Source organism: Ischnura elegans, chromosome 8, assembly GCF_921293095.1.
Source record: "Ischnura elegans chromosome 8, ioIscEleg1.1, whole genome shotgun sequence".
Classification (NCBI taxonomy): Eukaryota; Metazoa; Arthropoda; class Insecta; order Odonata; family Coenagrionidae; genus Ischnura; species Ischnura elegans.
The window spans coordinates 85,097,202-85,121,967 of NC_060253.1; the positions used below are offsets into that span (position 1 = coordinate 85,097,202).

At 38.3% G+C, this 24,766-nt stretch overlaps 3 protein-coding genes across 3 annotated transcripts; 1 reads left to right on the forward strand and 2 right to left on the reverse strand.

The window, feature by feature from the left end:
* Positions 1–2,439: 2,439 nt before the first annotated feature.
* Positions 2,440–3,302, reverse strand: LOC124163438 (mediator of RNA polymerase II transcription subunit 10). The gene is made up of 3 exons (XM_046540345.1): positions 3,139–3,302; positions 2,860–2,943; positions 2,440–2,776 (listed from the first exon to the last, which is right to left on the reverse strand). Exons 1-3 carry the CDS (start codon positions 3,258–3,260, stop codon positions 2,575–2,577), a joined length of 408 nt encoding a protein of 135 aa, XP_046396301.1. The 5' UTR covers positions 3,261–3,302; the 3' UTR covers positions 2,440–2,574.
* Positions 3,303–3,345: 43 nt separating this feature from the next.
* On the forward strand, positions 3,346–5,510 carry LOC124163437 (epimerase family protein SDR39U1). Its single transcript, XM_046540344.1, has 5 exons — positions 3,346–3,513; positions 3,706–3,812; positions 3,885–4,092; positions 4,165–4,308; positions 4,996–5,510. Exons 1-5 carry the CDS (start codon positions 3,483–3,485, stop codon positions 5,439–5,441), a joined length of 936 nt encoding a protein of 311 aa, XP_046396300.1. The 5' UTR covers positions 3,346–3,482; the 3' UTR covers positions 5,442–5,510.
* A 56-nt stretch (positions 5,511–5,566) lies between these two features.
* On the reverse strand, positions 5,567–24,267 carry LOC124163436 (nudC domain-containing protein 1). The gene is made up of 9 exons (XM_046540343.1): positions 24,000–24,267; positions 23,620–23,777; positions 23,307–23,507; positions 22,467–22,719; positions 18,633–19,053; positions 13,870–14,014; positions 12,454–12,576; positions 8,576–8,822; positions 5,567–6,017 (listed from the first exon to the last, which is right to left on the reverse strand). Exons 1-9 carry the CDS (start codon positions 24,115–24,117, stop codon positions 5,776–5,778), a joined length of 1,908 nt encoding a protein of 635 aa, XP_046396299.1. The 5' UTR covers positions 24,118–24,267; the 3' UTR covers positions 5,567–5,775.
* Between the last annotated feature and the right edge of the window lie 499 nt (positions 24,268–24,766).

Genomic DNA, 24,766 nt, shown 5'->3' on the forward strand with positions numbered 1-24,766 from the left:
TGATAAAAATTAATAAAAAATATCATTTTCGACAGATAAATTGTGTAGAAAGTAATAATTTCACAGCTTATAAAATTTAATAACACAAATCTAAAAAAATCTCTAAAATAAGCTTTTCGAGAAACCCGTACAGAAAGAAGAATCCGATTCTCTTTATTCTTGTGACTCCTTTACTTTATTCACTTTTATATCCTCTTTTACTCTGAGTAAGTGGTAAATAAATCAGCTCTAAATAAAACTTAGAATTTTATAATTGCAAAACAAAGTTTTGTTCACGAAATCTGATTCTTTATTAACTACACCTTTCATATATACTTCCCGATAGACGAGAACGTTTTGGGGGCCCACGGCGATCGCCGACCAGCCGACCTGGGCAGACCGCCCCTGATTCCTTCCTTCAGTTATATGCAACCAAGTTCGAGTGAAGAATGATAATGACGTTTTGACTTCAAAATTTCGTGAAAATCGGGTTCCAGATTAGATGAGCCAATTGTAAAGGCCGCTATACACGGTGAATGATCATGCGAATGATCATACTGAATGATCATGCTAAATGATCATGCGTATGAACTCATTCGCAGTGTTAACGGAAAAATTCGCGCATGATCATTCAATGGAAATGAGAACATGTTCTATTTTGCTCGCATGATCCTGTGAACGGCCATGCGAATGAAATCTTTCGCCAAGTACAACGGAAACATTCGCGAATGAAACGTCATGAGCATGATCATTCAGAACATGTCCTATTTTGCTCGCATGATCCTGTGGATGATCATGTGATCATTCAATATGTTCATTCGCATGATCACTCACGGTGTATAGTGGCCTTAAGAATGAAAAGTAAACACACAGGGACAGGGACCACGGGCCCCTTTGTAGACCCCTGCCCTACGCGATTACCGTGCAGCCGACCTGGCCAGACCGCCCCTGAACCCAGGGAATGTCTAGAGGTTGCGGAGACGAACTGTATGTACAACGCCGAGCCGCAAGTGAGGGAGGCGCGGGAGAAAACCGTGGGGGGTTCGCGGGAGGGCAAGCGTCCTTCGCTCGAAGGGATAAGCACCTCATGGGATAAATGGCAAGGGCACATGGAATATTCGCCAGCACTTGAAAAACCTCCGCTAACTACTCACACTCCATCAAAGTCCACCCGCCTGACACCACCAAAGCAAGGTCGCCGACGTGCAACCCCCCAAAAAAACATCCACGAAACTCCTCATAACAACAACACAAAAAAACAAATACCAAACCGGGCCGGAGCGAATATACTACGATGAGCAATTACACACCTCAAATATGACTGGAGATACACATCACAGAGGAGAAATAGAGACTCGTACATGTTGTAAACTCAAATACCTGACCACAAGCCGGCCTTTAAAAAAAATAATGACAGAATTAACTCCGGAAAAAATGAGCACACGACTTCCCGTATCGTGTTCTTGCCAAACACAGGAACGTGTACGATAGTGTTTCCGAAAGACCAGTTAAGAAACTGCAACAGATAACAGAAACTTAGAAGTTCGCATAGCAAGAGATAAGACACTACAGTGGAACCAACATCTGACAATGACGACACTTCGAAAATCCTCACAACTTCAAAATATGCAATGTGGATATTTGAGAAGAGACGACTGCCATACCACAACGAAATCAAACAGGTGTCACGAACGCGAAAGTTCAGAACAAGCCTAATACGAAAAAAACTCATCGTCAAAATACCCATGATTAAAAATAGCACACTATAATTTAGGTCGGTTGAAAATCCTATTTTCCTATATGAATATTTAATGAAATATAATACTAATACACTTACTCCACTATAACATCGCGAGCAAGTAAAATGTATGGCACTAACCTTGTCATCACATGCACACACGACCTTCACGAATTGAATTCCTTTCACGATATGCAACTATTCTGAAGATCCGTTAGCGATGCCCCTCACGTAAAAACCTTCAAAATCCCTTCGTCAAGACGAGCCGTTCTGCACCGCCACAGCGAAAATCCACCATCTTGAAACAGCTGGCAATCATCTACAACGGTAGTCATATCAGTATTTTTTTCGTTATGCTCAAGAATCCACATCAATTGACTGTCTGAAAACATAGCATCTCTCACAATCAGTATCGAAGATTAAATTACTACACATTCATCCGAATTTCGCATCTTTTAGCTTTCATTTAGTCACATTAAGTTCTCCGCAAGTTGTAAATATCTCAGAAAATGACGGTTGCTGTCTTAGAGAACTGTTACTACCTTGCGCCGTTCTTGACATGTAATTATTTCTTCAATAATGCAACAGCAACAATTATGAGGGCTAAAATGTACGGAAAAGAACACCAAGGACTTAGCATTGGCCACTGACATACTTTTTGCACCTCAACAGCCGAGCAATTGGTGAAATCCAAATGTGAATTGGTGAATGAATAAAAAGTATTAAATACAAAACTTTGGTTTAATAACGACCACGTAAACACCAAGATAATACATAAGTTTCACTGATAATGTACACAATCATCCAAGAAAACATCCATGATAAGTAAATCGTTCAATCAAGAGTTCCAAAAATAATTACGAGAGCGTTCTTTCATCCCCACGAATCGCTCGATATTTAGCCAACTCGGAAGGAAATACATTGTTCAGTTCAACCAATAAATGTGCCTTAAACTTCCTGTATGCGTCAATCTTTCCTTTGACCTGCTCATTTTTAGTCAGGGCCTTCTCAATACAATCCTTGGTATATAGCTGTGGATTCCTTCCTTGATCAATGTAGCTGTAAATAAGAAAACCACTGATTACTGGTTCAAATATAAATCAAAACAGGTTTTAGAGCGTTTGATTCAAATTAAAACTCACTCGAAAACCTCCAGTGGTACATGAACATCTTGAACTTGGGATTTCAATTTGTCCACTTCTTGCAACCCGTGAACCAAAGATTGGCTGTAATTTAAAGGTAACTTTAGTACACAAATAAAAAATGGATTACTTAACGTTGACTTTTCCTAAGACGATACTTCAGTTTAACACAGAGGATAAAAATATGAACAGAACAAGTTATTCTATAAGCAGACACAACAAACTTGAAAACGGAACAATATGAAAATCCAGCGAAAAGAAGGGAGAACAAATACTCACATTTTTTGGTTAAGGACATTTTGTCCCTGAGGCTGGAAATCACTCACAATAATTCGAATTTGCCTAACATTTTCAATAAACATTTCCAACTGGGTCTCTAGATTTTCCAGTGGAGACGCCATCTTCTCTGTTTACGACGAATACTTCTTTCGTTAGTCATTTGTCATTTTGAAAACAAACGAAGTACTCCATGCGCATTATCCGCCGGTGGAAGAAATATACTGTTGAAGGTTGAAAACATTAGTATTTTGAAGGATTGTCAGCCTACTGAAGGACATTCAAGGAGACTTTAAGTCTGAGTCTAAATATTATGAGCATTGTGAATTTAAGAAATATTAACTAAAATGAGTGGGCGACTGGGAACCGTAGTTATCGGTAATCTTTCTGAACCTTAGATTTAAAAAAAAAACTGGCTTAATCATGAAAACTCCTTATCTCGTGTAAATAAATCCCGTTTCAACTCACAACCAAGTTAATTGCCCCTATTAATCATTTCACTATCACCCTCATGACTTAGTGACAAAGTAATAAGGTGTAGTATTGAGAGGAAAACTTTTCGTATCGTAGGTGGTGGCTCCGGCTTCATTGGTACAGCATTAACATCTGTTTTAAAGAGAAAGGGTTATAATACTGTCATCGTCTCACGGATGCCCGGTCCTCAAAGAATATCTTGGGTACTCATATTTGGAGCTGCGAATTACGTTCACTGTGTTTGTAGGGTATAAGTGTTACCATTTACATTTCAGACTGAGCTTGCAAGTAGCGGTTTACCTAAGGGTTGCTCAGCCGTTATTAATTTAGCTGGACAAAATATTTTGGATCCTACCAGACGATGGACCCCTGGATTCAAGCAAAATGTCTGGTCGAGCCGAGTAAATACTACTAAAGCCTTGTCAACGGCAATCTGCAATGCAGACTGCAAGCCAAGTGTTTTTGTTACTGTATCTGGAGTCGGTAAGGTTTAAGTTTTTTTTTAATTGCAATGTCATCAGGTGTTATGTTGCTGTAATTTTTTCTCCTACTTAGGGTATTACAAACCTAGTTTGACTGATGAATATACGGAGGACAGCCCTGGTGGGAACTTCGACTTTTTGTCAAAACTGTGCACTGAATGGGAGGCTGCCGCAAAACTTGCCGGTGATGACGTTCGTCGAGTCACTATACGTTCAGGTTAGCCTTAACGGAAGGTGCTATGTGTTTTCATTGATATAGAAATTAATTATTTTACAGTGGTAGCATGGGCGTACCCAGGATCAAAACTAGAGGGGGGCAAGCCGTGATCTTTCAAGTTGTAACACAGAAAAGGTTATGAAACCATAATTTCAAGAACATTAAAATAGTGCTATATTCGTTGTTTTTTAAATATTTGCTTGGTAAAAATAAATTTATTTTGATTGCATGGTTTATACTAATATCACTTTTCTTGGATTAAAATGAAATTTGTTAAAAAATTTCAATTTGAAATAAATTTACTTTTACTTCAAGGGGGGGGCAGCTGCCCCCTCCTGCCCCCCTGGGTACACCCATGAGTGGTAGGACTACCAGCCAAAGTTAGATCCTATGTTTGCTAATGACAGATAAGGTACTTTTAATTCCTGAAAACCAACTGTGGACTTTTAATGGCATTGGAAAACATTAACCAAAAGATCATATAATATTAATTTTAATGGTGCCACAAAATGATTTGTGCTCAAAAATGTAAAGGCCTTACAACTATAAATATTTCCTACTGATTCCTCATTAGCTGCATGGAAATGAAGATGCAGTCTCCATTATATTATTCTGAGACATTTTTAAAGTCCATGAATGCCAAGGTATCACTTTGAGAGACTGAAAGTTCTTTGAATCATCCACTAGGAATCGTTCTTGGGAGAAACGGCGGAATGATCCAGCAGCTTTATCTTCCATTTTGGATGGGTCTTGGTGGACCTATTGGTAATGGATTGCAGCCTCTACCATGGATACATATATCCGATATGGCAAGATTATTCATGTTTGCGCTCGAGGGTAAAGATGGAAAAATGCCGTGTGGTGTTTATAATGGAGTTGCCCCAGGGTGTGTGACAAATGCGGAATTCACCAAAGCTTTTGCATCAGCTATTAGACGACCAGCCTTTATACCAGTGCCTCACTTTGCTCTCAATATTGCCTTTGGTGAAGAGCGTGCCAAAATAATGACCGAGGGTCAGCGTGTGAAACCTTGTAAAGCTTTGGAGGACGGATTCGTTTTTCTGTATCCCGAGATAGACTCAGCGTGCAAAGCTGTTGTAGGAACATCTAAACATTCGGAAGACCCATTATAGTGTGGGCAAGTTTTGATGACTCTTTAGTTATAAAAAGTGTAAATAAAAAAATCAATTTTCGGCTTGGAATAGTCTGACTCATTCATTACTTCCTTCCTTGATTCTCTGTGAAGTAAAATTTGTGCTGATGAATTAAAGTGTTTATTTTAAACTCAACAATTTTACATTAACTGACGGGTAACCAAGAAACTTGAGATTTCAGACGATTGGCGACAAGTAATTTAAAATCCCAAATGAGATGCATGTAAAAGTAATGCTCATAAAATAACATACAAAGAATTATCCATACATTGATCACCACACCTTATTCTGATAGGGTATGTAAACCTCCGGATCACTGATTAACCATGTAGGCCAAAAGCTTATCCTCCACGAGTATATACAGTGCAGTCACTGATGCATGAACACCCAGAATTTCTTGGGAACTAGGCAAAGAAATCAGTTGTTGCCTGGCAACTCTGCTTATTTGCTGTCCTGTCCGACGATTCCTCAATTGGCCATCTCCAGCCAGCTGGGCAGGCTGTCGATACACATAAACATACTGGCTTGCTTCACAAACGGCCACATAAGAAGCATCTGCAACAAAAAATATTCTTTTAAGTATCACCCTTTAGAAAAATGATGAAAATTTCCAACCTCTATAATCCATTTAATTAAATGAAAAGTGTTAATTGTCATTCAGTTGAATTTTTCTTGCATGTAACATATGAGGACAGAGAAAACATAGATTTTCCCAAAAACATAAACTTCAATCCACAACCATAGTTTCATAGCAGAACAAAACTTGAGCATATTTTTTGGAATTCCAGTGTTCTTTTGGTCCTAGAAGACTATATGATGGCTGTGGACCATCTTTGGCTTGTCATGCTGCTGCAGCTAGGTATTTCGTTGGTGCAGCAATGTTTAAAGAGGTCCATTAGTAGTAGTAAGAGGAAAAGTAAGAATTTGGCCATTCCTGTTTCCCCATAACAGTATCAGATTAGTGATAATTATTCAGGAGGATCAACATTATCTAACTTCAAAAGGTTAGGCTCCAAAGGTTCAGATGTAAATGTCCAAGACCTTTTTACATTGCATCTCAAGATTTGGAGATGGGAAGGAAAGAGGAATTATGAGCCTGACAACATCTCTTAGGGTCGGGACAACAGAGAGAGGAAGGACCTTGTGCCATAATTAAGGTGACATGAGCTACCAAAAGACAAGTAGACAGTTGCCTATAGGCTCCAGGAGACTTTTTGCATCTGCCTTCAAGCCCCTAAGTGTTTTTACCAAATGTAGATATAGGCCTAAATGTACTTCAGCCCTCGGCACATGACAGGAAATTTATGGAATGGGCAATCTGTGAAAACAACTACATAATGCAATCAAGGTGCCATATTGTTTTGCTGCATAAAAAGTGACTCAAAAGTTAGAATGAAATATTTCTCACAAATTTTTCTCCACTTAACACATAATGTTGCAATACACCATCCCAGGGAATTGGAACACGATTACAGATCTTTCCTAATTAATCACCATTCTCATCAACATTCTTCCATTGTCGCTCACTACTCATCTCTAGCTTCTCAGCACTTATAATATTGTGGTTGTTTCTTTTCTCTATTTCAACTGATATAATATAAGATAAAAGTAAAAGAGGGATGAGTCCAACAAGAATAATTGATGGTTTCATAATGTTAACATGATGTAACCATAGTTATCTATTATTGAACATGCTACACAACAGAATCTTACGCTAGAGCAGGATCATCATTACATTTGAACCAAAATACTGAGAACATATCTTCAATTACCATCAGTCAGTTGTACTGAAACAAAGGATATGGAAAAGACAAGAGGAGAAATGGATTGAAGATCAACACAAAAAATTACTATATACCCTGATACTTGGGATAATAAAAGCAGAGATTCTCTAATCGCAGGAAATGAAGAGTCCAGGAAGCAGCATAATTCTTCAGTAGCTATAAGGTCCATATCAAGATATTTTCACTTTGACCGTTTGTTTTGCTTGACCCAATTTTGCCGTTCATTAAATGTATCTGGGAGATGGAAGGGAAGATAAGAGAGGTGGGCTCATGAAGCTGAAGTTGACACTCTGTCTTCTGGAATCCATGAACACCAATTTAATGGTCATGGTGAGCTAAGTGAATTAGACAAGATTCCGACAGGGCCCAAGTAAGATAAAGAGTACTGCTGTTAGAGTCAAGTGATAGGCCAATATGTTCTATTCGAAACTTGATTTTAAAAACCATTATTGCCATTTTTATACTGCAGCCTTTTACATCAAAACTGTAAGCTCAAATATAAAGTAAGAGAGGTCATACTTTATCTACATCTACAGGACAAGACTCAGGGGAGAGCTCAATTTTAACTAGGATTAAAAGTTAGTTTTTTTCAGCTACCTTTTCATTTTGGATCAAAAGTTAGTTTAAATGTGCCAAGGGATGCATATTAAACAGCTTGAATTATAATTAAAAATACCAAAAGAAAGAAATAAACCCAAGTGAAAAGCCATGATCATGTTTCATCAGAAATATTCATGACTCAATCCTTTCAACCAGCCCATTTTAAGAGTGATGTGCCAAGACTGCCAACTGTATACCGTGTTTGTCCTAACATAGTCCCCCCTTTTTTTCCCTAAATGCCCGTGATAAAACTTAAGGGGGGTTAAAACTATATTCAAACCCATTTTTTTAATTTTTTCCCGAAACTCAAGCCTCAAAATTAGGGGGAGGAATATATTCGGAGGAATACAGTATTATAGAAGTTTGCAAGATTTCAGATTAGGTTATCACTTTTAATGCCAAAAATTTTATTTAATGAATCCACATTCTTTCCTACTACTGAAAATATGTTTGGGGGCTTAAAACCATCGAATAACTGCATGGTAGAATGGTACTTTTGACAAAAAAATAAATAATTTAATCATCAAAAGTGTTAAAAGTAGGGCCAAAAAAATTGCAGGTGGCAGTTACCATGCACCTCATGAGGGCCAATATATCAGTCGGCTAGCATAAAAAGTCAAAAACATGAAACGCAACTTAAGGAAATAAGAAAATTAAGCATGTTTCCAAAGGTCTTCTCTTACAATCATTTAAGATCACTAGACCACCTTTAAGACTGTTTTAGCTTACCAGGAGCACAAGCAATGAACTTCTTCCTCTGCTTTGATGCCTGGACGTACCCAAATGACACAAAGGATGCCACATGAGAACAACTCCAATACGTTTGCTCACTGCTGGATTCATCTCTACTCTGTGGATTATTTGACTTCACTGGTTGCCACAGTAATCCATCTGGACCATGTCGAAGACAAATGGCCTGAGGAATTCCAGAACCCATCTGCACATTAAACAGCCACTGATTGCTTGAGATACAGGCCTGCAAGAATATAACAAAAGCCACTGAAAAAATTGATGGTTGGTGGCACGAATATTTCAAAATAGTATCCTCAAGTCAGCCTCAAAATGTGTTTTCACCCACCGTACATTTAAATGGGATTACATAAGTCACCACTCGCATCGCTGACAGACAAAATGATCAGAGTGTCATGGGGAAACATGGTATAATCAGGGGTGTTAACCGATATTTATATACATGATGATGTGATGCATCAAATTCATAACTTTTGAATGATATTCCTCTTAATTAAAAACATAGCACTGCAAACCTCCGTAAGGTAACTAGGTTACAAAAATAAGATAAATACATAATGATTTACGCCTCATAATGATGATTACTCATCAAAACCCGGGTCGCTTCATGCAAAAAAGGTAGTGGCATAAGTATCAGATAATTAATCACAAATACTTTTAGTGAAATATCGCACAGTTAAGAATGAGATAGTGCATTTTATACTGCAAAATATTGGAAAAAAAGTGGATCGCATTACACTCATCACCTCGCCGCAGACATTTTTGAAAACCAATTAAAATGAGACGGAAGTTACCACAACTTTAAACATTGGCCAACGTTAAATGAACATTACTAACTTCACCAAATTTATGTATGTTATTGAGTAAGGCTTATTTAGCTTTAATAATAGGTTTAATACATCTCCCACAATTATATATTATCAATTGCTTACAATCACGCAATGATTTTTATATTTTTATGCGAAGCGATGGGTGCCGATTGGTAAAAACAGCATCTGTCGCCAGCATGCCATTACCAAGTGATGGTGCAACCAGCGCTAGCTACCAAGTCCTGAAGGCACTTCTGTCGCCACATTGAATTATAATTACAGAACTTAACTGGCCTCTCCACTAGGTTTGGTAGCCACTTACGTCGCTTGGCAACATGGCCTGGCCATCTAATCTAATATGGGCCTAAGGATTCATTACAATGAGTGACCGATTCCAGATCACAAAAAATGTAGGACTTAAACTCAGGAGGGTTGCCATATTTCTATTTATGATTGCAAAACTATGCATCAATAAGGCTTGCCAGTGTTAAGTTGAAGTATAGATATGCATTCAACATATTCAATCTGGAAGTCCACAAATGTAAGATGTGGCCCAGCTCAGGAGATAAACATTTGGACAAAGATGGACCATTGCCCCTTTCTCATCCACAAGCATACTGATACACGGCCTGAAGCTGGCCACAAACATACCAGTATGCAGAATGCATAGTGATATCTATCAGTTGATCCTGCTGCTATCTTACAAGTTTCTTTTGTAAGTTTCTGGCCAGATAGTGTACCTGATAGTAGCTATCTAGTGGCTATTTAGAAAAAAATTTCCATGGTAAATCACCTTATATAATATACTTAAAATAAATATACTTCAACCAAATGTAATGTAATGGTTCAAGCACTATTACAAGGTGCCATTAAATCAGCGCATTCATTTCCCTACCCGCTCCTTCCCACTAACCTTTCCCACCCCCAAGACCACGGCCCGTGGAGGAAAGTATGTATGCGTGAGTGGGGATGAATGTCGTATAGATAAGATAATGAGTGTGTTTGGGAGGACAGGAACTCAGGTTTTTCCCGTGCATAACGTGTTCCCCCTCCCTCTCGTGCGTTACCCCACCCCAAGATGGGGATTATAAAAAGGTTGTGCGTGTGTAAGAATGAGAACAGACAGATTGAAGTGAGTGTTGGGTGGAGCCCATGCCCGAATTTGGTGCGACATGGCAGTGAAGACGAGGGCCCTATCAATCACGCAATTGATTGATTCCTGGAGATCGCGGTCTGAAAGAAGAGACCCTCCCCCTGTCCGAAGGAGCAAGGACCAGCTTCAAGAGACGCATTCCTTACGTTCCGGATGCAGCTTCCTCCAACAAGGGAGAAAGAGGAGTTATGCAGCAAAAGGAACGAGAGTTTGCTGGATCCCATCTGGTCTAACCATGGACAACGGTCAAATAAGATCGCAACAACCCCCCCCCCCCCCCACCCGAAAGCCCCCTCTTGTCTTCTGCCCAGTTTCAAGACAGACAGTCACGGAACGCATCAGTTACTCAGTGAAAAAGAAATTAATCACCAAAGTAAAAATAACACTCAATGGGATGGACTTTCATTTACTTCCCCTATCAAGAAATAATTTAAAAAGTATCATTTATTGCGTGTTCACAACCGAACTGTATTTTGCTGTTATTGTTTGCCATTTCAATTATTTCATCTTGAAAATCAATTTACTATATTGTTGTGTTTTATCATTGATGTGTCATAAATTGTTTTCACCGACTCATACGTCACTAGTTCATAGGAGAGTTTCTTTTTTTGTTTGTTACATACAGTTTTATTGTTTAAATTATATTTTGTTTCGCTGAAAGTTTTAAGTAAGTTTTTTCGTTTTAGCTCCTTCACGGGTCATCTTAAAAAAAAATCCCTCGCCATTCTTTTCGCCCCGGTCATTTTTCTTTTCCTTGAATGCGTTGTGGAAGAGGGCATGGGTGTCCAAACGTTACCCATCAGGTCGAATCGGGAACCCCCCACCCGCAATTATCTCCAAAGAAGGGGAATATTTTTATTTTCTGTAAATTGTACGAAGAGAGTGACATAGTTTTGTCCCGTAGGTCCCATGCGGGAGGGACCCATGCGGATTTATATATATATTTTTTTTGTGAGACATCTCCCCTATCCTATTTAGATATCCGGGCGAGCCAGGGGTTGGATGCCACAGTAAGAGCAGCTAACTCTATATAACATATCAAAATTTGGTCAAAATCAGTCAACAAATACTCTATCAAATTTCTTATTTAAACCAACGCTACAAATGTCTTCAAATTCTTTAAAAGTCAGCGGTGTTTGGAGTCAATTTAAATTCCAGAGGATGGATACAAATGGGTAAAGAGGGTCAGGTTATAGTTGTAACTTGAGTGTTGGCTTGCCACCCAGTGGAACCAGATTCAAACTACGACAATAGCAGATGTTTTTCAGAGGTGGCCAAATCCCTACTTGAGCTCTACATGAGGCACGCTTTAAGTGCAGCAATCCATCCATATTGACATGAGACACTAAGTCATGGTCCCTTAGGGGTCTTTTTTAACAGCAGGCTAATTCTGATGCCATGCTTCTCTCTACCCTTCCTTCCTTACATTTATCTTACAGCGTAAATGACTATAGTTGTAAGTTGCCACCACTATCAACCAACCAACCTAACCTTCCTTTAACTGTCACCCACCTCCACTTATGCTCTTAAACATGGAAAATTTTGTACTCTACTAAAGTCCTATTGTATTCTTCCCGCTCCCCCCTACCTCTCCCTCCTTTGCCCACCTTTCACTGCAGTTAGTCTGCTTGGGTGCATAGACCCTACCTACCTCCCCATCCTCTCACATCCCCTTAGGTATTTAAGATGATCAATCAATGTACTCCTCGCCTGAGGATGACGCAGTGCGTTTATTATTTTTGGCCTGAGGATGATGCAGTGCGTTGAAACCATGGTAGTGATCTAATGAGCATTTTATGTGGAAAAACATAGTTCAACCTAATGGGGTTTCAACAAAAATGAGTACCTTCATGTTAGCAATGACAAGCTCTCTGTTAACTAATTATTTTATTCACCTTGTGTGTGGCCACATGTTCTTCCCCATCAAATCTACACAATGACGCAGCATTGGAAGGGGCTTCATCACATTCCTCCAACTCTTCAGAGTTGAAAACAGGGACAGAACCAACAGATGGATCCTAAGAGAGAGAAAAAACAGCAAAAATCAGATATTGCAGCAGTTAAATTTTCACATATAAATAAATCCAAAATTACCTCAATGAGAAAAGTAAAATTTTTATTCAGATAATGTCCAACGGGTGATAATTTCCAACAAGGTATTTTCCAACGGGGAAATACATAATACACACTAATATTTCTTCAAGTTAATATAAGACAACATGAAAAAAATCCTTGGGTCTCACAAGCAATTGCACAAAAGAGTTATGATGAGCAGGAAAATTTGTCAGTCGTGTAGCCAAGGTGATTTAATGCAATTAGATGAAAAATAAACAAGGAAACTGAGAGGCAAAGCCATATAGTGCTTGTGACATTGTTTGGAGTCACACCTTACCACTGAGTATACTATACTAATAATCACTGGTAAAAAAAATTAAGACCTATTACAGTAAAACCTCTTTACATTGTAATGGAGGGGACCAAAATTTGGGCAATTTGATGTATGGAGGTTCACTATAGAGAGGTTTTAGTGATATGCACCAATTTTTCATATCCTTTGGAAATGAAAGGCACTACTGTCTTTTAAACCATTATATTTATGCATTTAAATAAACATTCATGCATTAGTGAACATATATTTATTATTTAATGACAACACAAATTAAGTGAGCGCTATCGTGTGATTTTTACCATGATTCGAGAGAAAGTGATCTCTCTTAATTCAACAGTCACTTTAAATGATTAGGATAGTTGGATATCTTTTTTTTTATTTACTGTTAGGTATACTCTCATACGGAACAAAATGGCCATAACTAATGGTTTACGTGAAAATTACAGAATATGAAAGGTGTAGAAGAAAAAAAAATACGCGTGAAACATTTATCGCTGAAAATGTCATTCCATGTACGTAATCCCGGCTGCATTAATGGTCTCTGGTTGTCTTGGTACAATTTCCAGAGGCAGTCTCAGGGGTGTCTCCTTGGTATGATAAGTGGAGGTTTTACGATATAAAGAGGTTCACTATAAAGAGGTTTGCCAATAAATTTACATGTAAATCTGACGAGACCGTAGGGGTGGTATGAAGTATGGAGGTTTATGATGTAAAGAGGTTCACTACAGAGAGGTTTTACTGTATTATCAACTTCCATTTTGTGGTAGTAGCAATACCTTCCAATTCTACCTTCCATACCAATACAGTGTCCACCTTCCTTTTAAATGCATATATCCAAATGATACACTACCTAAACAGATGGCATGTTTAAAGAACTTATTAAGAAAGTGATAAAAAAATACTTTATGTATAAATTTAGTACCATTGTTTCCGAAGTAAGGTGTGAGAGGCGGCTATGAATCTCTTCACGCAGCTTTGGATCAATTTCTTCACTGCATTTTGGACCCTCCGTAAAAAGTTTGTTCCACATTTGTCCCTCTTGCAGCTTATGGAAACAAACATGCAATCTGGAAAAAATAAATTAAATTAATGGTAACATAATACAGTGGAGACTGAGAAAGGCAACTCACACCTACTTCCAACAAGTTAATCTAGGAAAAATAGCTGGTCCATTTCATATTGGGTATTTAGAAGAGGCGACTGACAGCTGAGGCCATTTGCGCCATGAGGAAAGGGCAGGTGAGGAAGGGTGGAGAGATACCCGGCGTCGGCATTAGCCTGCTCTTAATCAAAGGCACCAAGGGGACCACGGCTTAACGTCCCATCCGACGGACGGAGTATTGTGCTTGAAATGTCCTCCACACAACATTCAAGTAGGTCTCTGAAAATTCTCTGCCGCTGCCGGGATTTGAACCCGGGCCCAACGGGTGGGAAGCCAAAACTCTAGCAACCACACCAACCCGATCACCTCCATTTCATATTCTTAGGATCGATAATCATCTTTCAAACAACAGTAAAACAGTTAATGTTTACTAAAATGGAGTAGAGAACTCAAAAAGAGCATGTTTGGGTAAACAAAAACTTAAAGTGGGGTGACTTCACAAAGGATAGGCATTAGTTGAGAAATATTCAAATTACTCGTGCAATCAATCAGTAGCCAGGAAGATAGTTATACCTGACCAGAGATGTGAGAACAATCATATGTCCTCTAAAATAATCTCATCTCTAATGAACAGTTTGAAGTATGACTGTAGGAATGATTTTCATTGATTGGTCTTGTTCATAATACATAGTCACACAAAGTCAAGTCTAAGTGAACCGGCCTTAATGACGATGTTCCTCATTACTTCCACTCTTCTTCAAACACTCTCCTATTTTCCTTCCTTTCCTTTTCTGATAGGCACAGTCAGGGGTAGATTTAAGGTGGGGGGTAAAAGGGGTCATGACCCCCCCCAAATTTTAGAAATTTTTTTCTATCTAAGTTTTTGTATCCTTGAAAAGAAGTTGAGGGAGAGTATATGCAAATGCATACCTACAAGTCCCAAGCACGAGAGAATTCTGAGTTGTATTTGTCATAGAACATAGGACTCCCTACAAAAAAAGTTGACAAAAGGAGAACACCTCTCTCTCATGGGGAGTATTGCAAACCCCCAGGCCCAGATCATTACCCCCCTTGCCCCAAATTTGATGCTGAATCCACCCCTTGTCACAAAGCTGGAAAGCAGGTAACTGAGAAATTCATCCGTGATTGTTCCTCCACAGATGATGCTGAAACATCAAGTATTAGTTATGCACTGAATTGTTGAGGCCTTTACTTTGTAGAATTCCATTATATGGTTGGAAGGAAATTACTTTGCTTTTCTACAAAACACACACTTTATTGCCGACTAGTTTCCGTTACACTGTACCATTTTCAAGACTAGTGATTGCTAGTGATTCACATAAGAATTTGCCGGGATATATACTCTGTGGTCGGGTGATTGGAGGGGAAGGGGAGAGGGAGGTAAGTGACGGGAAGGGGGGAAGGTGGGAAGAGATAGGGGAAAAAACCAGAGGTAGTTACAGAGGGGAGCGTGGGTTGGCGTCACAAGGATTTTTTGGCGTGTAATAGTGGAATGTCTAGGAGGGGGGAGTAAACTAGTCGGCAATAAAGTGTGTGTTTTGTAGAAAAGCAAAGTAATTTCCTTCCAACCATAAGTATTAGTTAGACTAACAAATAAAGATGCACTTGGTATGAATTTAGGTCGTATGAGAGGGGAAAGGCGATCGGGGAGGGGACGCAAGCGGCCTCCACCCAAAATCCATTTAGTCACAGATATTATGGAATAGAAGCACATCTCCTAAGTTTGCACACCTTTCTAGCCACTCGAGAGGCCTCTTCATGGACCGTACGCTCCTTGCCTGCATTCTTGGATCTTAAAATATCACGAACAATGCAAAAATGTTTCATCACTTCTCTAAAAGTTGGAAACGTCGATTTGTTTAATGCCAACGAGATGCCAAAAAAGGGGCAAGTCGTCTCACTGTGCATTCTTTTTTACCTTCTACCATCTGCCGACTAAAATTACCAAAGATGAGCGCCTTCCTAGCAGCACAGTCAGGTTGAATTTTGCTGTATTCAGGGCGTGGGAGGGGGAAAGGCGAGTGGGGAGGGGACGAGAGTGACCTGCCGCTCTTCCATCCGCAACGCTGCGTGGGCATTGGAATATTTTCTTCGCGGACGCTTGCTCAAATTTGATATTTTGTGGCTTAATGGTGGCAGATACGTCATAATTCTCAAAAATGTTGTCCAGTATGAGCAGTAACTTTTCAAAATCTATAGGGAATGACCATAAAATATTAAATTTTAACCTTCCTCCCCTAAATGGCATTTGAGCAAGAGTCAGGGATTCACCTCGAGGTCTCAAATTTTTCAGGTCTTATTTTTGATCAGTCCCACAAATTTTTTTCATTTGCGCAGATGGATTTGAAAAAAAAATTGATTTTTCCGATCCGCCCTATCCAGCAGTCATGGAAGAACCCTGCTCCTTAAGGCTCAATTCCCAATGACAAAAACGCAATGCTTGATGTCTACAAATGGAACACAAATATTCAAGCACAGCTTTCAAGACTTTCATATAGTGCAATTAAGGACAATAGTCACACACTTAAGCTTTCAACATGCAGATTTTCAAGAGCAATTCTGCTACCTCAAGAACGATACTATTTAACTCATTACATTCACACTAAAATGAAGCATTCATTCCAAAATGGGTATTCACGAAAAAAGCAATGAAATATGCAAAGTATAAATAAGAGACGAAATGACATCAAAATATTTTTGTTTCCTTGATGTATTCATTAAAAACAAAGCGAGCTCAAAACATAGAAGCCTTCGGTATTTTTTGTCATTCCCAATACCTGGAAATAGTTCCACCCCAAAATGAAATTGAAGATACATAAATCGTACCAAACAAAACAATTCCATACATCCTCTAAGATGAAGCTATACCTCAATTTTCAAACAACAAAAAACCCAAAAATTAACACTATGTAATTATTTTACATTCATGTCACTTAAATTTGAGGTATTGAGATACTAATCCAACTAAAAGAGAAAATTGACATTCAAACCTAAATATTTATATATGTCAGTAATATGTCCTTCTCCAGTTTTTCATATGGATTATGTGCTTATTCGGTTATCATCAAAATTTGCTGTCTGAGAATATGTTTAACATCATTAGTAAGCAATGATACGATCACTATCATTCCATAAATGGTCCAGCTGAATTATAAACTATATACCTAAAGTATTGGTGATTGAAACAATTGGGAGGGGAAATCACACTCCAGGAATATTTTAGAAAGATCAACTAAATAAAATTAAGTACAATTTAGACTAGTAAATGAACTTGAATTTAACTAAAATTCTCAGAGTAAGCCTTCACACAATTTCACCATTATTATTAAAATGTCAGATCTGAACTTCCAAAAAGTCTTGAGATAGCCCTTCACAACCTCTGCCTGCATGAATAAAAGTGAAAGAAAAAAAATGAAGTCAATCCTATTTTTGGATTGGACTTCCTGTAATCAAGTATCCTGAACCCATATCTATACATAGTATAAGTTATGATAAACTGTTTAAAAAAATGAAAATAAAGTAGACCAGTTCTTTACCATATTAATCCATTCTGGAGCACCGATTGAATTGTGAATTCCATCATATGTTGAATAGGGTGGTTTCCTATTATTTTTTTATTGCCTAAATCAAAAGGTTATTACTCCTGGAAAACGTATTTCACGCTATTAGATTTTTAAATGACGATATCTATTTTTTGCCATTAAATGAAAAGTGAAAATTTTCAAGCGCACGAAAACGCGACAGCTAAGTGTGAATGCTGGGAAAACTCCGTGTGACGTCATTCTGGTTCCCGCTGCCGCAAGTGAGGTGACCTTGGGGCGAGGCTTAGAGCGCTGATACGACGCAGGATGCTAGCAGGTATCGGAGTAGCCTGCTAGCTGGTAGCCCTTGGCTTAAAAGAGGATTATTAATACTGTATCAAACGAAGAAAACTTTCCAACCTTAGCCAGTTTTAACAGGTGATTATTAAGACATGTTTCCCTGAGCTCTGTGCCTCATGCATGCATTGGTAACCTCAGACGATGTAAAACTCCTATCTACTCGTGTAGAAACTAGGTCCCTTTGACATCACGTGCAGTGGCATCGCATGGACGCCAATCTGGCCTTTTTCAAATGAGGATAAAATTGACCATTGCCATTCATCTAAACCAGTGTTTCTAAAACCAAATAATTTGTATATTATGAATACACTAATGGTGGGTAACGAATCACAGTCAATGCCTTTCGTTTTCTTTGATGAAGGAAACTACTCTATTGGAGTTATTTATCAACGAGTAATTGGTGTAAAAGGGATTCGAGCATATCCATTCAGTATACCCAACAGGGGCAATGCAAATGAAATATCGTGGATTATAGTTTTTTTAAATATGCAACCATAAAAATTGAAATTTTAAAAAGTGCATGTAAAATCAGCACAGATATCATGTTGAATCCATCTTAAGTCGAACCCATCATACTGTTGGGGTCTACTGCATTAACTCACACAAAAATATAGTTTTACTCATAAAAATTGGTTAAAATTTTGAAAATCTTAGGAAATACCATTTTCCAAAAAAACTTACACATTGTCTTTCAACTCCCACGTTGTAAGATCGTGATCTACTGGGTGCAATGTCACTCCTTCCAACACTGTGTGTTCACCATTTTTCACACACACTTTTTTCTCGTCCACAACACTAACATTTAATTCACTAAGTTTGATGCTTTCCTCTCCTTTAGTCAGAGGAACACTTAACCTGATTTCTTCAGCATCTTGCTGCCATTTAACGTCAATTTCAGCACAATCATCAGCTTTCTCTTCACCCTTCGATTCTTTGACTTCTTCCTCTTTTTCAAGAGGCTTCTCAGTGTCCTCAATAAAGATAAACGGCTGTTCACTGCTAATTACAATGCCTGTGCCCCCAGCTTCAATGGTCACATAGTCTGGAATGGCCGAGCCACACAGCTTTCTAATGCGTTCCACTGTCCAAGAGCAATCTTTTCCTGTAAGAGACAAAGACTATCATCATCAAAACTATCAGTGAGAATTACAGTGGAAGTCATATACAAGTGTAGAGAGAGAGAACAATGCAACCATGACTGATTTTCTAGTCTATGGAAAAGACATAGTGCATTAAATTAAACGCATTAAAAATTCTTGTGGAAAAGTGCTACGATCTTTCATTAACTTAAATATGTCTAACTTCCACCAATTGAAGCCTGAATCTGTTGAACTTATAGAAAAAAAGACCCTTAAATACGCATTTTAACCGATTACAGTCCATTGTTCCCATTTGGGAACAGATTTATTAAAATTCATGAAAATTATATTTCGCATCTGTGATTACTCAGGGTTCCCACTCTAACTACATTATAAAATTCACGGTTTTTTCCAGGTTTTCACGGTCTAAATGTCATCAAATTCACGGTTTGTAGATAGGGCATTTTAGGCAGAAATATTGATCACTTAACAATCATTGGCCGCACGTTAACTGAAAATGTAACAAATGCAACAGATGCCTTGAACGCAAACGCAGCAATGACAGTGCTATCTCTCATGACGTCACCTATCGTTAGCAAAATCCATGTCTGGCTAAAAGGGTGTGAGTGGGAAAATGAAGAGAGCAGGGTGGCAGGGAAGTGAAGAAGAGCCTGATTTTTTGCCAGGGTTAATGTCTTTCAATCGCAGGCTTAAGGTCAATGTGCTGTCATGGCACACACGGGCCAATTAATTAATTGCGCTTTCGAATACACGTGTGCAGGAAAATGCGTGGACATTGCCTGCACGTGAATGACCTTGAAACATGATTGAAATATTGTTTTTTTTCTTTCAACCCGTCTATCGTTGTTCTACAATCAAGTTTGAGAGATTTTTAAGGTTTAATGACGGAATTCACGGCTTATTCACGGTTTTAAGGTTTTCACAGTTCAGTGGGAACCCTGTTACTTCTATAGCTTTTGTTACGTAAATAAAGCATGAAAATTAAAAAAAAAAATAGAATCGCATGACTTTTGTATGCATTGCACGTTAATTATACCTTCTCAAAATTGGTAATTTTCATCACCTCAGTGATGAGTATGTAGTTTATTCGATATTTTTGCCTAAACTAGCACTCAAGCAACAAATGCTAATTTCTTTAAAATATCAAATTCAATCATGATTGTTAAACTTAGTTTTTTCGCCTAATGAATATTTATTTTTCAAGCAATATAAAAATTTTGTGATGAGTTCCCACTTGGGAACATGCTTGAAAACGCATTTTAAAATTTTTGTTCAGGTTTTCTTTCATTATTTATCTTAATTAGTTATAAAATAAATGGGATGTGCAAAAAAACAATAAAAATCAGTTGGTAAGTTAGCAGTTTAGTCTTTAAAGGGTTAAGAAGGGATCATTTGGGACATTTTGCATTTGTGCCAACTCTTATCTGGATTTTTGGAGTCTACCAGCAGCTGGACTCCCAAGTCTCAAAATCACTTCAACACAATAGCTACTGTGACATATTTCTAACGAGCCATGTGAATGGAGGTGAAATTCACAAAATGTATTTGCAATGGAAAAAAATTTCCCTGGAATAGGAATCAAAAAACTCACCTTAGGGTATCTGAGCCACTGCACAGACCACTAATTGACCGAGAATCCTTGATTCCCATGACAATTTACAGAGGTTTAAAGCAAAAAGGAAAACCAAAGGTCTGTAGCTAGTGATGATCGATATATCGCTAGCTGTGATTGAACCAACGTTACTGAAAAGAAGCAGTCACTGTCGCTGATTTAATACTCGAAATCACAGTGATTGGATCACTGGATTTGGTGATGATAGCACAGACTGCTACCAGGTGATAAGCAATATATTTACCTGTGATTGAAGAGAAGTAGCCAACCACTACCGGTGACTCAATCACTTAACACTCAAAATCGCTGCGACTCTGAATACGGTGAAGATAGCATCAGCTACTACCACTGCACCAACAGAATAGTAAAGAATGTCTTATTCATCTTTTCCGATAATTAAGACATTCTTTACAAAATATACAGTAAATGGTTAGAATCCAGATGGTTTGAATATAAAATATGTTTTAAAAAAATTCTGACAGGATTTTAATGATTCCAACAATTCCTTTACCATAGCAAATTTACTTAATTATCATAATATAAACACAGAATTAGAACTATTCCCTTGAAAAAAATATTTTGCCTAATTTTCCAATTTTCAAAATGTTTATTCATTCCTTTCGCGAAGAGCTCATTCATTGGAATTGGACAAAGTAGCAGGAATAGCAGTGCCACAAATCACCACTTTTAAGAGGGATTCTCCTTGGTGATCGCAATCACAGTTAAGAATCACCATCACTGATGAGTAGCAGTCACAGGTAATGAAGTGATTGGAAAATCACAGTTCCGCTCATCACTATCCTTAGCTCAATTCCCAGCCCAGGAAAAATCTTATCTATGACAACTGTTGTCAATTTCAAGTTCCTGCTTCACATGTGGCACATTTGAATGATATAACATTTGCCGCCATAGCCAACTTTAGCACACCATTGGTAGTGGCTCCTTGAAGCCCATATTCCTTGCACTGCCATCCTTGATAGACCGCAAGGGAGGTGGTGCAAGCAGAATAAACCTACCTACCTCAGCGAGCTGCCATAGGAATAACTGTACCTAGATGGAACAAGGTCTGCTCAGAGGCGCAGAAAGCCAAAGATCCATGAGTTGATTCACAGTCCATGAGAATTTTTTCCAAATGCAATTAAGTCTAGCAAGAAAATTTGGGTAAAAATTTGTTTTTCCCTCCTCAACCGCAAAACCTTATACTGGTGATTTTGCTTATTAATTAACATAGTAAATCCTTTAATGATATCACTTTGGTTCAGTGGCATAGCCAGGAATTTTGTTTGGGGGGGGTCTAAAACCAGGTGGGAGAATTTTTTAAAAACAGGGTGCTAAGTAATGGGTTTTAAACTAATTTAAACAGTTTTAATAATTAAAAAAACTTCATTTGTTAAAACAATATTGTGTTAATTCATGATTTTTTAAATATTTTGTTTTCTTTTGTGAAGGAAAATAATTGTGTTTTCATATTTTGGGGGAAGGGGGGGTCCGGACCCCCCGGACCCTCCCCCTGGTTACGCCACTGCTTTGGTTATTCTCAGTCCATAAGATTACCCTCATGCTTCACCATTCATTTCAACCAAAAACATCATTTTTCATGATTAACTTCAAGACCTAAAATTATCAATTTATTTAAAACCTTAGCTGTGTGATCACCCATGGATAAGTTTAATATTTTTCAGTTTACTTTCATTGTACCACAAAAATATACATTGATTTTGGTCAATATGGGCAGCAATGGGCTGTGGTCGACACCCATGTGACCCGATTTTAAATCTACATTAAAAATTAAGGCAAGAATACCTTCATGAAGAGTAATCCACTCGATGACAGTGACAAATGCAGTGGCCCGGGATTTATTTAAACCTGCTCCTTCACATGATGGAATGCTCCTCTGCCCTTTGACCTGTTTTGCCTCCTCTACGTGCAACAAGAGACAGTGGACTTTGCGACCACCAGCTGCATCACCTAGCTCACTCACCTCTCTGTCTTCAACTAGGGAGTGAGCCAAAACAAATGGTACTTCTGGCCCACATACTTCTTCACTGAGAAGTAGCTACAGCAAATACAAATGCAAGAAAAAGCCTAAATTAGAGTCATTGAAATCAAAATCATTTCCAAACTGTTTACGTCGATAACATTTACGTGCATAAATAAAGGTCCTCTCAGACTATGGTTCAACACTGCTGTATTCATGAAATCTCAAGGTTTGAAATAATGTGTTTTCTGTGATTATATTAGCAGAACGAGAGGAATAATTGTGGCCTGATAGAACAAAAGAGAGCTACCTTAGACCTCACAGCTTCAGGTAGCATCCAAATTCTGTGAATTCTGTTGAACGAGACCACTCCCTGCACAATAATACTTCACTACTAGATTTTGATTGTTCAGGGCTAAATATAGACACAATAACTACAGAAGTTCTAAACATTCAAAAATAAATAATAACTACATTAAGATTGACAAAAAAAATCATGAATTTTATAAATAGCACCATCAAAACGAAATGTGATTCAAGTCGGCCAATGTTCTCATAGTGTTGAGAGCTTGGTCAACTTTGTTCAACTAGTAAAATCATGAAAAGTGTGGAAAACACACACTGCGTTCTTCAGAAAAAATGACAGAAAAAGGATATGGTTTTACCTGCCAGCTACTTCCTTCACATCCCGAATTCCGAGTCTTCTGACGATCACCGGATTTGACTAAATGCAACGTACCGGCTCCATCCGAGAGAAGTACTAAATCCTGCCCAGGGAAACTGGCTGACGGATTATAATGGCCCGGGCGTCTCACATTGTTACTAGGTATTTCCCAAACTTTGGTCAAACCTGTCAGCCTTCCAGTCTTCACCAAAAGGAATGATCAAGCTTAGTCAATGAAACACTATATACAAAAAAACAAGAACATGACAAAAAAGGCGATGGACACTGCAAATTAGAATTGTGCACAAACTCACTTCCTGGTTTAGAACATTCCGCTGGATCATCCACTTTTCGTCAACAAAGTAAACGTCATTCGCACTCCAAGGATCGTAGAATAAATGGTTTTGCAGGCCAAAGAGTTTTACATGTTGCAATGAGTATTGCTCTTCGCTCCGCAAAACATGGTCCACCTCTGAAATAAATAATGAGTACCGTGACAGCTTGAATGTATTTTATTTGATTCCAAGGAGTATATCACTCCAGCTAGAGAAAAACATATCGTGAGGGAGGGGGCGAATATTGGGAAATGACAACACCACTACCTACAACATTTCAAAAAATTAACTCCAACTAAAACAGCACTATAACTGGAAATAAGACGAACATTTATCTAGAATTTTAGGTGATTACTCACTTGACGGTGAGCTGCTAAGATACAGCGGTATGGGATCCAAAGATAGCTTGTAACCGGCGAAATTAGGGTCCAATAAACTTCTTTCGGGGACTAATTCTACAAGGGATGCGTTTTCCATCCCTTTAGTGCCACTTATACGTCCGTTGAAAATTTCTTCCACCGCTGAAATTGTCAGTGAAATTTGTATGTCGGCAGAGTTTTCAAATTTATTTCTTGTTTTATCTCCACATCCCACACATGCGCAATTCCAGAAACCGTTCGGCAATTGAAAGTAAATGAATAGCGCGCAGCGAAACGGAGATGCTTTCGGAGGTTTTTACGAAAGATCTAAAGCATGACTCCTTGTATGGTCTTAAGTGTACGGAATGTAAGCACCATCTACGACTCTTATTTAGTGGAATATTGTCGTGGAAAAAATGCCTCTCCTGCGAAAAGGAATAATTTTTCATCGTTTTCTACAAAAAGGTAAAATAAAAAAGCTGTGTAAAGCAGTTTTGAAGATAGACGAACCGCCGTCATGAAGTATGAGAGAATTCCCAGAAATTTCAGCCAGAATACTTCTTCCCACACAAGATATTTTGATGCAGTATTTGCATAGGGTGCTTGCCTCTAGAAATCCTCTACCCGTGTTTATTATTTAGAGCCACGTATGCAAGATGTACCTGCTTCTTATAAAGTAAAAATTAAAAACCGTAAATGTAATAATTTCGTGGATGGAAGGTAAACATAATTAACGACGGAAAAAAATATTTCCCATCCAGCCGTCA

What these genes read in the sequence shown, in the direction of transcription:
- LOC124163438 (XM_046540345.1), bottom strand. Translation starts at nt 3,260, where the DNA reads ATGGCGTCTCCACTGGAAAATCTAGAGACCCAGTTGGAAATGTTTATT. An exon ending in AATGTCCTTAACCAAAAAAT is followed by an intron (nt 2,944 to 3,138) that starts GTGAGTATTTGT and finishes TTTAAATTACAG; the next exon opens with CCAATCTTTGGTTCACGGGT. An exon ending in GTACCACTGGAGGTTTTCGA is followed by an intron (nt 2,777 to 2,859) that starts GTGAGTTTTAAT and finishes TCTTATTTACAG; the next exon opens with CTACATTGATCAAGGAAGGA.
- LOC124163437 (XM_046540344.1), top strand. Translation starts at nt 3,483, where the DNA reads ATGAGTGGGCGACTGGGAACCGTAGTTATCG. An exon ending in ACTGGGAACCGTAGTTATCG is followed by an intron (nt 3,514 to 3,705) that starts GTAATCTTTCTG and finishes TTCGTATCGTAG; the next exon opens with GTGGTGGCTCCGGCTTCATT. An exon ending in TCGAGTCACTATACGTTCAG is followed by an intron (nt 4,309 to 4,995) that starts GTTAGCCTTAAC and finishes ATCATCCACTAG; the next exon opens with GAATCGTTCTTGGGAGAAAC.
- LOC124163436 (XM_046540343.1), bottom strand. Translation starts at nt 24,117, where the DNA reads ATGGAAAACGCATCCCTTGTAGAATTAGTCCCCGAAAGAAGTTTATTG. An exon ending in TGGGAGTTGAAAGACAATGT is followed by an intron (nt 14,015 to 18,632) that starts GTAAGTTTTTTT and finishes TATTTTTTCCAG; the next exon opens with ATTGCATGTTTGTTTCCATA. An exon ending in AACATGTGGCCACACACAAG is followed by an intron (nt 8,823 to 12,453) that starts GTGAATAAAATA and finishes ATATTCTTGCAG; the next exon opens with GCCTGTATCTCAAGCAATCA.